The sequence below is a fragment of the Podarcis vaucheri genome, assembly GCF_965113315.1.
Source record: "Podarcis vaucheri genome assembly, chromosome: 2".
Lineage (NCBI taxonomy): Eukaryota > Metazoa > Chordata > Lepidosauria > Squamata > Lacertidae > Podarcis > Podarcis vaucheri.
In genome coordinates this window covers 48,166,880-48,182,604 of record NC_138760.1, presented here as the reverse complement: position 1 = coordinate 48,182,604, position 15,725 = coordinate 48,166,880, and the positions used below count along the sequence as shown (strand labels likewise).

Genomic DNA, 15,725 nt, shown 5'->3' with positions numbered 1-15,725 from the left:
GCACTTGCATAGCTCTGAAGGTGTAACCTGATTGTGGGGCTGGTAGGGATGCTACTAACAGGCTGTCATTTTCCCAGGCTGCTGGAAGCAGATTCCAAATCCTTGCGCTCCATGAATGGCTCGCGAAGGAATAGTGGGTCCTCTTTGGTCTCGAGCTCTTCTGCCTCATCCAACTTGAGCCATCTTGAGGAGGATACCTGGATCTTGTGGGGGAGGATTGTAAATGAATGGGAAGAATGGCGGAAAAAGAAGGAAAAACTGCTCAAGGTGAGGGAGTCTGCTCTGGCGATGGGCAGTACCCATGACAGCACATGAATACTCCTCCTTCTCTCACAAGAAGTATTGTAGAAACAAGAAGTGATATGTGTTTTAGACTTTTATTGGTTGGCTTGTGACAATTGCTTTTAATGTTCATACTGTGTTGTCTCATTTGTAAGTAATGCAGCTAATGAATACTTTTAATTATAATAACACAAGTGTGATTGCATAAACTCTGTAATCCTTTTCACAATTGTACACACTTACATCACAATTGTGGGCTAATGTGTAAGTAATGTGCCTGTGGTTGTTTGAGAGGAGCAGAATTTATCAGAGACAAGGTATTGGAGGGAAGGAAAGTTTTATTTATACAATGCCACTGATGTACATGGTAATTTGCAAAGAATGCATAAAAAATTATGGTGCAATCAATTAATAGTTCCAAACAGAGAACTAGATAGTAAACAGAAATTCTCTGCCAATAGAATTTTGGTTACAGTTTTGAAAACTTAATTTTTTGATTCCTGTACTCCCTTCTCTCCTACCAAGCTGACTTATTCCAATATGCTGTGATCATGAGGTAATTGCTTTGCGTCCAGCGTCCTCCTTAATTTATACCAAAGGTTTAAAATATGCAGCCTCCTTATGGTATATTGAGCAGAACTGTGGACAGGATTTGGGCTTGGGAGTCCTACTTCACAAATGTCACTTGGGGTTTCTCATACATTGTTTCTCTCTCCCCTCCCCCCCCCCCTTAGGAGCTCATAAGGAAAGGAATTCCCCACCACTTCCGAGCCATTGTTTGGCAACTTCTGTGCAGTGCCACTGACATGCCAGTGAAGAATCAGTATTCAGAGTTGTTAAAGATGTCTTCTCCTTGTGAAAAGCTGATCAGGAGGGATATTGCCCGGACATACCCAGAGCACGAGTTTTTTAAGGGACAGGACAGTCTGGGCCAAGAGGTCCTCTTCAATGTTATGAAGGCAAGTTGGAATCTCCCTAATGAAATTGCTTTAGAAATCAACACTCAGTGCCTGATGCTCCAAAAGTCTGATCCTTTGTTATTCAGGCATTTCATGAATTGAACTTTACAAAGTGGCTTAACCTGCACATCAAAGGAAGACTTCTAGCTGCCTAGAGTTTGGGTATTAGCATTCATAATTCATAAGACAAAATGTGTGGTATCCATTTCATCTGCTCTGTAAAATCTTGGTACCATAATACATGCTAATTTCTCTGCCCCTTAAATTACATGGGCCTTGTCACATGGATCCCTGAATCCCTGGATACAGCTTTATATTAGGGTACTTGAATTATTCTTCTTTTTATATCTAGAAATTGTCCTAAGACAACCTTGATAAGAACTGATGCTCCTTCAGCTCTCAGTATGATGAAATATACCAGCCATGGATAGTTTCTAAAGGAGTTGCTTGACTTCCACAGTGGGAAATGGGGTGTTCATTGCTTTGCAGACCTTTCTAATGCCATTTTTTGTAGCAAATAATTTTATGGCTTGTGGCTAACATCAATCTGCTGAACAGCTGTAGGTTCTGCCTAGCAGAAAACACACTGTGATATCCAATTGCTTGTCCAGACTTTGAGAAATTAAAACTTAAATACAATTTTAAAATTTCAGCTACATAGTAAAGCCATAAATAAAAGTGTGGTGGTAAAGAGAACCAACCTCTAGCAGGATATGCATTGTGGGAAGCAGGAATTAAGAAAGCCAGTTGAAAAAGCCACACACACCACAGACCACCCCATTTTAGAACCCAGGCCTTTGCAAATTACAGAAAACTTTGGAAGGGCTGTCACTGTGCCAGACATGGGAGAGAAGTCTCTTGCCCTCCACTGAGTCCTCTACTCATGGAGAGAACTTGAGGATGTCTGTCTTGCTTCATGCCAGACATTGGAGAAGGAAATAGGCAGTCCCTTTTGTTCTCTTCCCATTTTTGGATGGTGTGAAGTGACTCATCTGTTACTTTAGAGGTGACTCATCTATTGGTACACGAGTCACTGATGACCACACATAATTGACTGCCAGAGGCAAAATTTTGTTGACTTCTCAGGGGAATATAATATGTAGCTATTCCTGAGATGGAGGTGTTTTTGCACGTTGCTCTTTGATGTAACTACACTCTGCCATTGGGATAGCTTAGCTATGCATTCCTCCTTCCCAGTTGGCTTTGTAGTTGACACAAGGATTGCAGGTGAACCACAGTCTGGAAAGACAAATGCTTAACCTGCTGTATAAAGAGGAAGAGTTGGACAGATGCTGAAGCTAAGCCAATTCAATAAATTCCCAACTTCCCAGAAAGAAATGCAGAGGACACATCCTGAGTACCTTAGAAGAAGGGAAATTCCCAGCCAGGAGCTTCAGCTAATCTTTTAAAAAAAATGTGTTCTGTGTGTTGTGGGGAACAAAGCACTGTTCTTAAGTACTTAAAGGTATACATCTCTTCATTTAGTTCCTTTTTTTCAAAACAACAACAATTATTTGAATTTTAATTGTATTAAGGTCCTCATTTTAATCTTCATTTGTAGCATGATTGCAGAAACATTTGTAGAAATATTTTCTGTCATTCTCCTTGTGTGTATTAAGCAATGACTTGAATGACATGGTCTGGATCCTTCCCAGTTCCCCTCCCTTTCCCACTGCTGATACTTGAAACTTCCCAGCATTAAGAAAATTCTGTGTGCGGTTGAACAAGTTGTGTCAAAACTCTGCCTTGTAGTTGTGTATTTTAATTGTGCTTCAAATCCCTTTGGGCATTTGGTGGTTGTATTTTGTGCTAATCTGGACCAGCTGTTGCTTAAGGTTTGCTTTTCTTTCAGGCTTACTCTCTAGTAGACCGTGAGGTTGGGTACTGCCAAGGCAGTGCATTCATCGTTGGACTGCTCCTGATGCAGGTTTGTGTAACATGGGAGTAGATGTCTGGCCTGAACCTAAGTGTTCATCTTTACTTGGGAGCTTATGGAACAGTTCAATACCTTGCAAAATATTAAAAAAGGTTATAAATCTAGTTGCTTGCCCCTTAGCATTGGTCAGTGCCAAACACAAATTTTAACTGGGTTTGACTACATTATTAAAGTAGCTACTTTAGTAGAAGGAAACATTCTCCTATATGACCCTACTTTATTAAAGCTTTTGATATTTCCAAATGGTTTCAGCTAGACAGGCTTTCCCTACCTTGGGTCCCCACATGTTGTTGAGCTACAGCTCCTATCATCCATGGCCATTGGCCATCTGTCTGTGGATGATGGGGCTTGTATTCCAACAGCATCTGGGGAGCCTGGGTTGGGAAAGGCTGAGCTAGAAGCAGGCCTAAAAAATCTTCAGGCACCTGTATTAATGCTAGTGCCTTGGAATTTTGAAATCCACTACAGTATAGGGTAAGTCCTACAAATGTGGTTTTTTTCTGGCCCAGGCTGGAGGAATGTAATCTAGAATAAACACAATGAATGAAGATATTTTTCAGTTACATTCACTCTTGGGCCTGTGTTTGGACTAGGAGCTGGGCTTTCAAGGCATCTTTTTGATATCCCGCCGTCACTCCTTTGTACTAATGTCGTCAATACAAGAATGGAAGCCTATTCATCAACTTTAGTAATGAAAAGCCATATGGAATTTCAAGTGCTTCAAAACAAAACAAGTTGCCATTACTTTAAACAGTGATGTGTAGAGTGTTATGCATATGTCAGTATAAAATGGGGATATCTGATTTAGAAGAAGCATCACTGAAAAATCCATTTTTGAGAACACATCATTTTATTGCTGCAAATGAAAACTAATACTAGTTTAGGCACTAGAAGTATCCATTATAATACAACAAGAACAGCAGTACCCTGCTGAGAAGCCCTAATGCAGTGTACCAAAGAAGAACAATTCTACAATGTGTTCCCATATCCAGTTAATTGAAGTCATTCATACTGAATGCACTTAAGATTTGTGTTACTTGCACAAATATTGACTCTGTGAATACAGTAGATAGAATGTTTTTCTTCAATACTTTTGTGGCAACGTGGCGGTTACCTGTTGAACATACGAAGTTGCCCTAAACCAGGGGTCTGCAACCTTTAAGACAAAAAGAGCCACTTGGACCCATTTCCGAAGAAAAAGAACCTGGGAGCCTCAAAACCGGGAAGGTGACGTCGGGACGGTGCGTGACTAGCGCACACACCGCCCCCATGCAACATCACAGCCAGTACAGCGCCCGCCACAGTGGGGAGTGTTGGGGCGCACAATGCGCCTCCTCCCCTCGCTAGTATCCGCCCCGGAGCCGCGGCAAAGGTGTTAAAGAGCCACATGCGGCTCCAGAGCCGCGGGTTTCAGACCCCTGCCCTAAACAGATAATGGATCCATCTAATGCAGTGTTGTCTACATTGATTTGCAAGAGCATTCCAGAGGCAAGCCTCTTGCCCACTTCTGCTCCCTTTGACCCATCTAACTGGAGGTGCAAGGGATTGAAACTGACATCTTGTGCAAGCAAAGTATTTGTACTGCTTTTGGTATCACCTCTCCCTGTTGCATTCTTTATTTTTTTAAAGGGGGAGTGGGAATCTGTGGTGATACCAGTCTTGTGTGCCATAATTTCCTTTTGATACAGAATCAATTTGAAGAAGCTTATGCAAGCATCTTGTCTCATTTCTAGATGCCTGAAGAAGAGGCGTTCTGTGTGTTTGTACGTCTGATGCAAGAGTACAGATTACGGGAGCTGTTTAAACCCACTATGGCTGAGCTAGGGCTCTGCATCTACCAGTTTGAGTACATGCTTCAGGTAAAAAAGACTGCGTTTGTCCTGCATAAAGAAGCTTCTAAGGGCACAAGTTGTTAGATTGTGCATTACTTCCCTCCTGCCTCCTAAAAGTCCTGTAGCAGTCTCAAGTACATCAGCTTTATTATTTTAGGGCAATAAAGTTAAGGATACTAATTACTATTATGTGTGGCCCTGCCTTTGAGAATCCAGTGTCCTGACTCTGCGAATCCAACTGTGATGCTCAAGACTTGCTGTTATTTCTCTTGATTAAGAGCTGTGTTCTGTGTCTCTTCAGGAGCAGCTGCCTGAACTGAATATCCACTTCCGTTCTCAAAGCTTCCTTACCTCTATGTATGCATCATCCTGGTTTCTTACCCTCTTCCTTACCACCTTTCCTCTGCCTGTGGCCACTCGAGTGTTTGACATCTTCATGTACGAGGTAAAGCATTTGATATAAAAATGTGAAGGGGGGGGAGACACAGGGCTACAGGAAGAGCAGCATTGAGCATGACGTGTTTAATGTGACGTATCACAACATGTCTGCATATATCGAGGAAGAATTAATGGCTGATTTTTAAAATAACATTGCTCCAGGCTGCTGTATGCTATGGAATGTGGATTGTGTAAAGACATAGTGTAAGATTCTAAATATTTTAGAAGAAAACCTGGATCAAAGAGTAGTATTCAACCAAATCCTTGCTAGACTTCAATAGCTTCTGCTTGTGCAATGGGACTTCCCGCCATGTGTGTCTGCCCTGTGCTGTCCCTAAATCTCTCGAGGGGGGGACCCTCAGAATAAACTTAGGGAGCACATGTGGGGAAGTGGGGGGGGTGTCCTGTTGGGGAAATGGGAGCCATTCCATCCATACAAGGATTTATCGTATTGGCCTGAATATAAGGCCCACTTTTTCCCCAAATTCCAACCATGGAAAGTTAAAGTGTGGCTTAAATTCGCAACCTTACAAAAATTGGCTTTTACGATATTGCTGCTGAAACAGACATATGGTAAAACAGAACGGATGTGAGTGCCTGCGGAATTTTAAGGGAGCGGCTTATATTTGGGTATTGTCTTTTTTTCTTTTTTCCCTTTGAATTTTAAAGGTGCCCTTTATATTCAGGTGTGGCTTATATTCAGGCCAATGTGGTACTTAGAGCTATGTTGAATGCAACCAGAAATAAACATGTTACTTTCAGCATTCTCATCTGCTGTCAGAAACTGACCTGTGCCCAGGAAGTCCACAAAACTACAAGGAAGTTGTTGTTGTCTTGTGAACCGCCCTGAGACCTCTGGGTATAGGATGATGTATAAGTTGAAATAATAATAATAATAATAATAATAATAATAATAATAATAATAATAAATAGTATTAATGTACACTGCGTCCATCTCTCCTATGCCACTAGCCCAGGTCTGTGTAAGAAAGTGTCTGAATGATATTCTGTTTAAAAGTGACACCGCTTCCATAAAAAAGGTGTTGTAGCCAAACAGCAGCTCTTCAAAATATTGCAGGTTACAGAACATCCCTTTAAATGAAGTGCTGTAATGCTGTAAAAAGAGCCCTGTAGGATCAGACCAAAGGCCTTATCTGCTCCATCCTGTTTCCTGCAGTGGCCAGTCAGATACCTAATGGAAAGTTCACAACAGGGAGGAAATGGGAAACAAACCCTCCCCCTCTGCTGTTCCCTAGCAACAGGTATACAGAGGCCTACTGCCTGTGAACCTTGAGGTAGTATATAGCCAAAATTATTAGCAGCCATTAATAGCCTTATCCTCCATGAATTTGTCTAATCCCCCTTTAAAGACATCAAAGTATTATCTCAGCTCCATTTGTCACAGAATTCTGTAATTGTGTTCATTTATACTTGTGCAAATGTGCTAGCATCTATATGCCCGCTGCTGCTTAAGCAAGTTGTTAAGTCGTGTTCAATTCAGAGCTCTTTCGGCCTAACTTGGCAACGGATGAGCCAACACATTCTCTGGATGATGTGCTCAAGCGGATTGATGATTTTATTGGGGGTTGGAAACTAGATATATTTCTTTTCTGTTGGATATCTTCTAATCTCATTTGCATGTCCACTTCATAGGAAATGTGGCTTATTCCTCAGTTACTCCAAACCATGGGAAACTCCATTTTGGGGTGGAGCCCTTATAACTTCTGCTGATTTCTTACAGGGATTGGAAATAGTCTTCCGTGTGGGGATGGCTCTTCTGCAATTCAACCAGGCTGAACTGATGCAACTGGACATGGAGGGGATGTCACAGGTCAGCTCTACGGTGAACTGTAGAACTAGAGGTAGACTTGCTAGTTTCTGTCTCTCATTCGGATACCCGTATGGGAGAGAAAGACATGAAGGGGAAATGGAAGTGGGGGGCTGGTTGAGAACTGTCATCTTTGGAACACCCTAAACCCTAGCCATTTCAGCCTGACTATGCCCGAGGGCAACGGCTCATGGCCCAAATTCTGGCAGCTCCCTGTTCTTCAGCAGTTTGATTTATGTGATGAGCCAGTCAGCTTGTTTCCACTATCAGCTGCTTGCAGGGGCATACGGTCTGCTCAAGGCCTGACCAAAGTCTCAATGCCCGCTTGCATTCCAGGGGGCAGCTTTGAATGCTTCTCAGTCTTTTGTGGTACCATATAAGCATTCCAAATGCGATGCTGTCTGAGTAACATGTTTGTAATAATAGAATCATAGAGTGGTAGAAGAACAATAATAGAATCATAGAGTGGTAGGGTTTGAAGGGATCCAGAGGGTCCTCTGCAACCCGCTGCAGGAATCTCAACTAAAGCACCCATGGCAGATGGTCATCCAACCTCTGCTTAAAAACCTCCAATGAAGGAGAATCCACCACCTTCTAAGGGAGTCCATTTCACTGTTGAACAGCTCTTGCTGTCAGAAAGTTTTTCCTGATGTTTAGTTGGAATGTCCTTTCTTGTAATATTATAGCCCTTTTTAAGATACCGGTGTATGTTGGTGTTTGGAATCTACAAAGTGAGGAAGAGAATTATCACAAGAAAATACCTTGGGCTGCAATCCTAAGCCCACTTAACTGGCAGCAAATGTCCTTGAACTCAGTAGGAAATAATTCTGAGGAGACATGGCTGGGATTGCGCTGTTACTAAGTTTAGCTCAGTTGGGACCTTTTGTTGCTTTTTTGCAGTTGCTAATACCATTAGTGTTGAAATATTGAGGTGCGAGGGAGAGTATATGTTCTTACTCTGGCCATTCAAATATCTATTTTGCTCCTACTTTTCCTACAGTAATTCTAAAAGGAAGGTAAGGAAACCAAACTTTAGAAGTTGCTTTGAGTATTCCTGGTTTTGAGACTTAAGAGGGCAGAGACTAGAACTGCCGCAGGTGGAGAAAGACAGTGTCCCACTGTGGTAGCTATTGGAAGTCATATGCAAAATTAGCTAGCACTAGGAAGGGTGGGCTTGCATTTGGGGTAAGTACTATCCACCCAACTGGGTAGCAAATTGCAAGGTTGAACTTACAAAGTTTAAGCCTTTAGGACTAAAGACATAATGCCAGAAAAAAATTGCTGAAGGTACAGAAACAAAAATGGCAGTAAAAATCAATCTAAATTGTGTTGACTCACAACTTTGAAGTGTCAAATCTTCTGAAAGCTGATCCTGGTACTTCACCCTTGCAGAGGGAGATTGGGAGCAATTTCAGCTGACGGGTTGCATAAAAACGTTTTAAGTATATGGCCAGGACCTATCCAATTTGTAATATTTTCACTGTGAGTTTTGTGTTAAACACATTCTTCTCCTGAAATAAATCTAGTCTGTCTATACCAGATCTCCACTGCAGGTCAACCCAGTTTTCCCATAACATGGAATACATCTTATTCAAAGCCTTTATACTATGCTCTTTAGCTGGAAAATCACCCAGTCAAAACAGCATAGTCCCTGCCTTCAGGCTTACAGTCTAAAAAGGCACTCACAAATTGGGGGGAAAGGGGATAGGGAGTGAAAGCAGAAATATTGGTCACCAAATGATTAATGTTACAAGGTTCTCATAGTGATCAGCTTGGATGGGAACAGGCTGCTCACAGTTTAAAAAGCAGGCCTTGGCAGATCCTTAAAAATAGCCCAGCGACCCAGCCTTCCTAGAAGTTGGCCATAGAGAATGGGGCCTAGCTGGAATCTGCCAGCTTCTTGTCATTCCTGTCACATCAAGTGGTCTAATCGGGGACAGTTGATAATATGGCACACATACACACCAGAGAAGGTAGTCCTGACACTTCTCGCAAAGAAGTTGGCACTGGGGGCCTCTGTGAGGGCAGAGAAGGGCCCCACCCTGGTGATAGCAGCAGTGGTTGAAGGTGGCAGTTCCTTGCTGCCTGTTCCTTGCTGCTTCAACACTGTTTTAGGAGGTGATGTCAAACACTTCCAAGCTATCTTATAGCAAAGGATGGAGCCTATAGGCAGCCTATTTTGAGGCCCGCCCTGTGTGTTTGGTGTATTGCACATGTGTCTTGAGGTGGGGAAGAGTTAACGTTTTTTAAAGTGCTTTTAATGCACTAAAACAAATGTGGTCAGGAGTGCTCCCCCCCCCACTTCCATTCCAGACCGTAATGCTAGATTGTGTGATTCTCAAGAGGTAATATTCAAGTGAGCAGCACTTAGAAGTCTTATATCACAAGAAGCATTCCAAAGACTGGCCACTCCCTCTGTCTTAGCTTTCTGGGAAGAAGTAGATACAATTAAGCTGGACGTTAGAAGCAGGTTTGCTGACCAGGGAATGTATCCTAGGCGCATTCTGACTTCAGTGTTGCCTTTTTCACAGTATTTCCAGAAGGTGATTCCTCATCAGTTTGAAAACTGTCCTGATAAGCTGATCTTTAAGGCTTACCAGGTCAAATACAACCCTAAGAAAATGAAACGGTAAGTATTACTTTATCATATATCTCATATATAAGTGTCTTTTGTCGCTTTCTTTTGAAAGCTGCGTAGGTTGATGTGGGAAGTCTCCTGAACAGCTACAGTGGTACCTCGGGTTACATATGCTTCAGTTAACATATGCTTCAGGTTACAGACTCCGCTAACCCAGAAATATTACCTCAGGTTAAGAACTTTGCTTCAGGATGAGAACAGAAATCGTGCTCCGGGGGCGTGGCAGCAGCCGGAGGCCCCATTAGCTAAAGTGGTGCTTCAGGTTAAGAACAGTTTCAGGTTAAGAATGGACCTCCAGAACGAATTAAGTACTTAACCCGAGGTACCACTGTATATCAAAGGAATTTCTCTTGGAGGAATTTTTATTGCCAGAAGCAGGGTTTTCTGTTATGATTGGTGGCACGTAAAAGGGGCCTTTTCACCAGATAGTGTTTGTGAGAAGTGGTCATGGACTATTGCTGAAACTTGGACACAGTAGCACCTAATTTTGTTGACTGTAGACACGAAACACCTTTTCTTATGGGTGTTTGTCTCCCTCAGCTCACAAGACCTGAGGTGATACCCTGCTGTACCCACACATTAGCAGAACAGACTTCCACCTGCCCAGTGGGACTTCCCTTTCCTCTTCTCCCCTCTACAGCCCTCTGCACACCCACCAAATATGCTTTGGAGGGCTGGAAGACCCCCTGGAGCAAGATTTGGGACATTCAGGAGGCTGCAGGGCGGAGGAGCAGAAGGAGGAATCCACTCTCTCAGCATCATGTTGGATGTTGCCCCTGCTGTCCAGAATTAACTCAATCTTATGTGTGTTTATTACTTTCCTTGTGCGCTTCATGGATTTTAACAATCCCTTTACAATCACACATTAACATAATTAAAGTGCAAGTTAAGCAAATTGACCCAGTCAAAAATAAACTCCCATTCCTACCCTAAGCCCATTCCAACTATGTTGGCTGTATAATTTGGCAGAGTCTTTAAACATTAATGGGAAGGGAGAGAGAACTTGGAACCATTGTTTGTAACAAAAGTTCAAACAGGGAGACTAAATCTGATCGGAAACTCTTCCTGTGCCATGCTTCTAAAATATGGTGCTCTCATTAATTGCTAAGATACCAAGTTCTAACCGGCAGTAAGTGTATGTGGAGATTTGGAATTTGCAATGAAAATACTGATGGTTATCCACCAAGAAACCTCTCTGTGGCTTGTCCTTTTCGATGGGTTTGATCATCCTACTTTAAGCTTACGAAGAACACCCACAAAAATCACATGATTTAAAGGACATCCATGGTAAACAAGGGATGCGGGTGGCGCTGTGGTCTAAACCACTGAGCCTCTTGGGCTTGCCGATCAGAAGGTCGGCGGTTCGAATCCCCGTGACGAGGTGAGCTCCCGTTGCTCGGTCCCAGCTCCTGCCAACCTAGCAGTTCGAAAGCACGCCAAAAAGTGCAAGTAGATAAATAGGTACTGCTCTGGCAGGAAGGTAAACGGCGTTTCCGTGCGCTGCTCTGGTTTCAGTGTTCCATTGCGCCAGAAGCGGCTTAGTCATGCTGGCCACATGACCCGGAAAAACTGTCTGTGGCAAAACGCTGGCTCCCTCAGCCTGTAAAGTAAGATGAGCGCCACAACCCCAGAGTTGTCCGTGACTGGACTTAACTGTCAGGGGTCCTTTACCTTTTACCATGGTAAATATTACATTGGGGAAACTCCACTCCTAGTCAAAACGAAGCAAGCAGAAAACAACCCTGAAAGGTAAGGTTAGTGTTTGAATTAGTACAACATCAAAAAGCACCCAATACTAAAACTTAACTTTCCCTGTGTTTTTTCATTCGCTCAGTTTAAGATAAATTTCAGGGGTTGGAAAGAGCATGGTGTGGCTTTTTGTGGAACTAGCTAATTGTGTACATTACATCCTAAATATCAAATCTGTTTAAAGATAGGCGATCCTGACTGCCTTTTAACATATTTGTAAACTGGGGTCCCATCTATTTTATTTATTTTTATCTAACAAAAATTCTATATTGTTTGATTGTAATAAAAACCCTGAGCTTTTTACAAGAAATATTAAAATCACTAAGAGTTCAAAACAATGAAACATTTTAAATATCGTTAAAATGAATAGCAAGAAGATTAAAACATATCATGTGTATCGAGATAAGCTTGCCGCAACAAAAACGCTTTAGCAAGTGCTAAAAGAGAGAGAGAGAGTCCAGTGAAGGTGCCTCTGTAATCAGTAGGTAGGTGGGAACAAAGTGTTGGTGCTGTTACACTGAAAGATCTCACAAGCATTATGTGACACCTGTAACAGTGCCAGTTCCACAGGTTAAAGCACTTGAGTGGGCACATAAGGGGTAACGCAATTCAGCCTCGGTACAGAGTAGCATGAGAGTGAGTGTAAAATACTGTGTTGTAGGAGACTAGAAACATAGCCAGTTTTAGGGTCAATATGTTAACTGCTAGCGGATGCAGCTGAATCATATATTACCATTCCTTATTGATTTAATTGGAAGTTTAAAAGTCTCCTGATCGTGCGACAAATACTGCAGGCAGCCTTGTGTCACTTAGTAATCATGAAGTGTGACCCGGGAGACTTTGGAGTTGTGTTTGTCCAGCTATTCCAGTCCTTGGCTTCTCTAGCAGCCAGGTTGGGTGCAACTGTAGCAAATCTGATTTTTGCATAGAAAACAGGGGGTGGGATCTGGTTTAAGGAGCAAAAAAGAGCATCCTGGCGAAGGCAGCTTAACCTCACAGGCTGCTCACCTTCTGACAGTTCATTGCCCAGACTTTTGTACCAGAAATGAGCCTAGCTTGGAGAAAATAGACCAAGGCAGGCAGTGCCAGTTAATTAACTGGCAAGCATGGGAAAGATTAAACACCTATTACCCATAAGCCTATTACCCATGTTCCTTAAATTCTAACCCAAATAGACTTCTTTCAATGTGATGGGGGCAGATCAAGCGTTAAATGCACAGATGTGCTGCTATCATATCAGGCTTGTCTCTCAGAGCATCTCCAAATTGCTGGCGTTCTGTAGGGAGAATCAGGGTGAACTGTATCTTGCCTGTGTTGCAGACTAGAGAAGGAATACACTGCAATCAAAAACAGAGAGATGGAAGAGCAGATTGAAATCAAGGTAAGCTGCCTCCTTACCTCCCTCCCCTGTACATTCCTGCACTTGTCTTGCACATATGGCAACATATAGAACAAAAACATGGGTGTTCCCCATGATTCCGTTCCCAAAAATCGAGTCAACTTACTCTTTGTTCTTCCAGTGCAAGGCCTCAAGACACTGTTATCCTAAGGGTGCGCAGTGTTGTCCAATGGTCAGATCACATAGATGGTTTTGCTGTTTCATAGCAGTGCCTTGCACCCTTGGTATATTGGTCCTTCTGTCTGCTGCAGGGCTTGCATTCTTTCTACTGTGTCCTCTGGTGTTATAGAAACTCTTGCACTTCAGGCAAAAGTTCAAGAGCTCACGTACCTTGGCTCCTTTTGTGTACCTTAGTTCTTTTAAAAGCATTCCTTTTATACTGAACTTTAAGATCTGTCTCTCTCTCACTCTCTCTGGTGTAATGCTTGCTTCCTGGTTATTCAATCAGCTGGTTGTGCAGATGGCTCTAGTTCAGGATTTCAGCATAATTTCTGCATGCTGGCCATCGCTTAACAAAAGCTGATTCTTACAGATTAGAATGCATGTTGACTTTGATCTCGCTTGCAGAGGCTCCGTTCTGAGAACCGTCTTCTGAAACAGCGAATTGAGACCCTGGAGAAGGTGAGGAGAGTACCCAGCCGCATGAAAATTCACTTCCTCCGCTTCCAGACTAGTTTGGCCACCAAAAACGAGGCCTTACACAACCGACTGTCCCGGTTGACTGTGGACACTACTCAGGGCGCTAGCCATTAGTCTCTGCTGCGTACCTTCACAGAGACTGCTGGGGGTGTTTTTATTTCAGGAGGGTAGGGAGTAATATATGTCCGAAGCAGTGTTACTCAGCTCTCTCACAACCTTTGCTGGTAATGAAGAAGCGGCAAAACCTTGGTGATCTGCTGCCTGCACTCTTTAAGATGGAAAAGGTAAACTGCAGGAGCTGCAGACACATGACTATATTGTCAGCCCAAAAAACTTCAGCTTGGATGATAACTTAAAGCCAGAAGCAACTTATATTATATTCTGGACAGTCCAAGCCTGCTTACTATTGGGACTTCACAGTGCGGCAATTGAACCTTTCATTGTTTTTCAGCTATGCTGTGCCATATACCTCAGATGACCTTATTATGTGCTAAATATTAAAGTTTTACATGAAAAATACAGAAGTTATTTGGCCCCGTTTTGATGTACTGTTAACAGAGATCTTGGAGACTTGCCCAGAGTCTGGCAACTCCAGGGAGTCTGGCTAATTGGAGACTGGGCAACACACAAGTTTGATTCCTAAAATAAGATCTCTTCCATTGACCTAATGGGCAATAAAATTACAGGCCGCTGCAGCATTTGCAGGATTGAAGCGAAGTTAATGCAAGACAAGATTTTCTTGAGGGAATCCATATCTGTTTGCCTTCCCCTGTGGACAGGCACAAAGCACATGCATAAAATGTGCCTTGCTTTCTCCATAAAGGGAAGTGTCACGCTGCAGATTGGACACTGTTCTGGAATGGAAGTTCTCTACTTGGGCTCTGTTGGGTTCTTTATCTTTTTTTCTTCTGTGCTTCTAGCTATAGAGTGCGTGTGTGACCTTGCTTTTGTATCTTTTTCTTTCCTTCACCTTTCCTTCCTTGTCTGGATCTCCCTCTTCTGAGTCTGTAGGAGAGTGCTGCTTTGGCAGATAGATTGATCCAGGTATGGTACAACCTTTTTTTATTTCTAATTCTCCTCTTGGTGTAACATTTCATTCCAGGACAGAAAAACCACTTGCAGCATTATCTTTGTGTTTGGGTTTACTTGGCACTTCCACCCAGAAGAGTTCAGACGAACAATTCTGTATTGGTTCTTGAATCACCCGTAACATTCTTTAAAGGGGGACTCTTAAGTTGCATCCATTAGATCATGTGATATTAAGGATGCTGCAATCCTTCCTGTTTTATGCAGCTAAGGATGTGAGCTCTGAAGCCGTAGCTTTCTACATCACTGTTTGCTGATTGGCTTTTAGCTAGAACGATGCTGACTTAAACTGGCTGAAAGTTTCTGGGTCTTAGCAGATCAATTATTATTTATTTATTTATTTATTTATTTATTTAAGCAGAAACAAAATTAACAATGCTCTGGCTAACTTACCTGGTTTTAGGATACAGTGCTGTAGAGACTTAAAAAATGTAGCCCTCGTCTACTTGTTGTGGGTGGGTGAGGGAAGTGTCAGAGGAAGAACCATGACACTACAACACCTCTCTTGTGTGAAAATCACTGCACAGAAAAACATTTTCTGCAGTATCCTTGATATCTAATTTCTTACATAGATATCACGTCTATATGGGAAACAGCGTGCAGACTTTCTTTATGGAGATACTGCTTCCATAGGAAATTACATGTCTTCGGTGTGAATGCCCATCATTCTTTATTCTGCAAAGTCATAGAAGAAATAAGGGTTTATTAAAGCTGCAGGGGGTTCTGTTGGGAGCTTTCTGAACAGGCTGTAGATGTGGATATTGGAAGTTTCTCCATGGTTATCTTTTTAATCTGTGGATGAATTTTCTTCCAAGACACCAATATATAAACTATAGCTGCAAGGAGGAGAAGAGGCTAAAATCATTAAAACTGCTCTTAGCTAAACATCTGCTTCTGAGTTTTGTGTGGAAATGCATGGGAATAAAACCTTCAGGATTC

The 15,725-nt window shown here is 42.4% G+C and overlaps 1 protein-coding gene across 5 annotated transcripts in view; it reads left to right on the top strand.

Moving 5' to 3' along the window:
- Positions 1-15,725, top strand: part of EVI5L (ecotropic viral integration site 5 like) — a 54,854-nt gene that overhangs the window by 23,885 nt on the left and 15,244 nt on the right. For 2 of the 5 annotated variants that reach the window (XM_082214701.1, XM_082214704.1), the window contains exons 3-12: positions 78-267; positions 1,017-1,241; positions 3,094-3,168; positions 4,911-5,036; positions 5,311-5,454; positions 7,189-7,278; positions 9,807-9,904; positions 12,983-13,043; positions 13,629-13,682; positions 14,712-14,744. In XM_082214701.1, coding sequence (XP_082070827.1) covers positions 78-267; positions 1,017-1,241; positions 3,094-3,168; positions 4,911-5,036; positions 5,311-5,454; positions 7,189-7,278; positions 9,807-9,904; positions 12,983-13,043; positions 13,629-13,682; positions 14,712-14,744 — 1,096 coding nt within the window. The remainder of the gene's footprint in view (positions 1-77; positions 268-1,016; positions 1,242-3,093; positions 3,169-4,910; positions 5,037-5,310; positions 5,455-7,188; positions 7,279-9,806; positions 9,905-12,982; positions 13,044-13,628; positions 13,683-14,711; positions 14,745-15,725) is intronic. The other 3 variants (XM_082214702.1, XM_082214705.1, XM_082214703.1) reach the window with 2 other exon arrangements.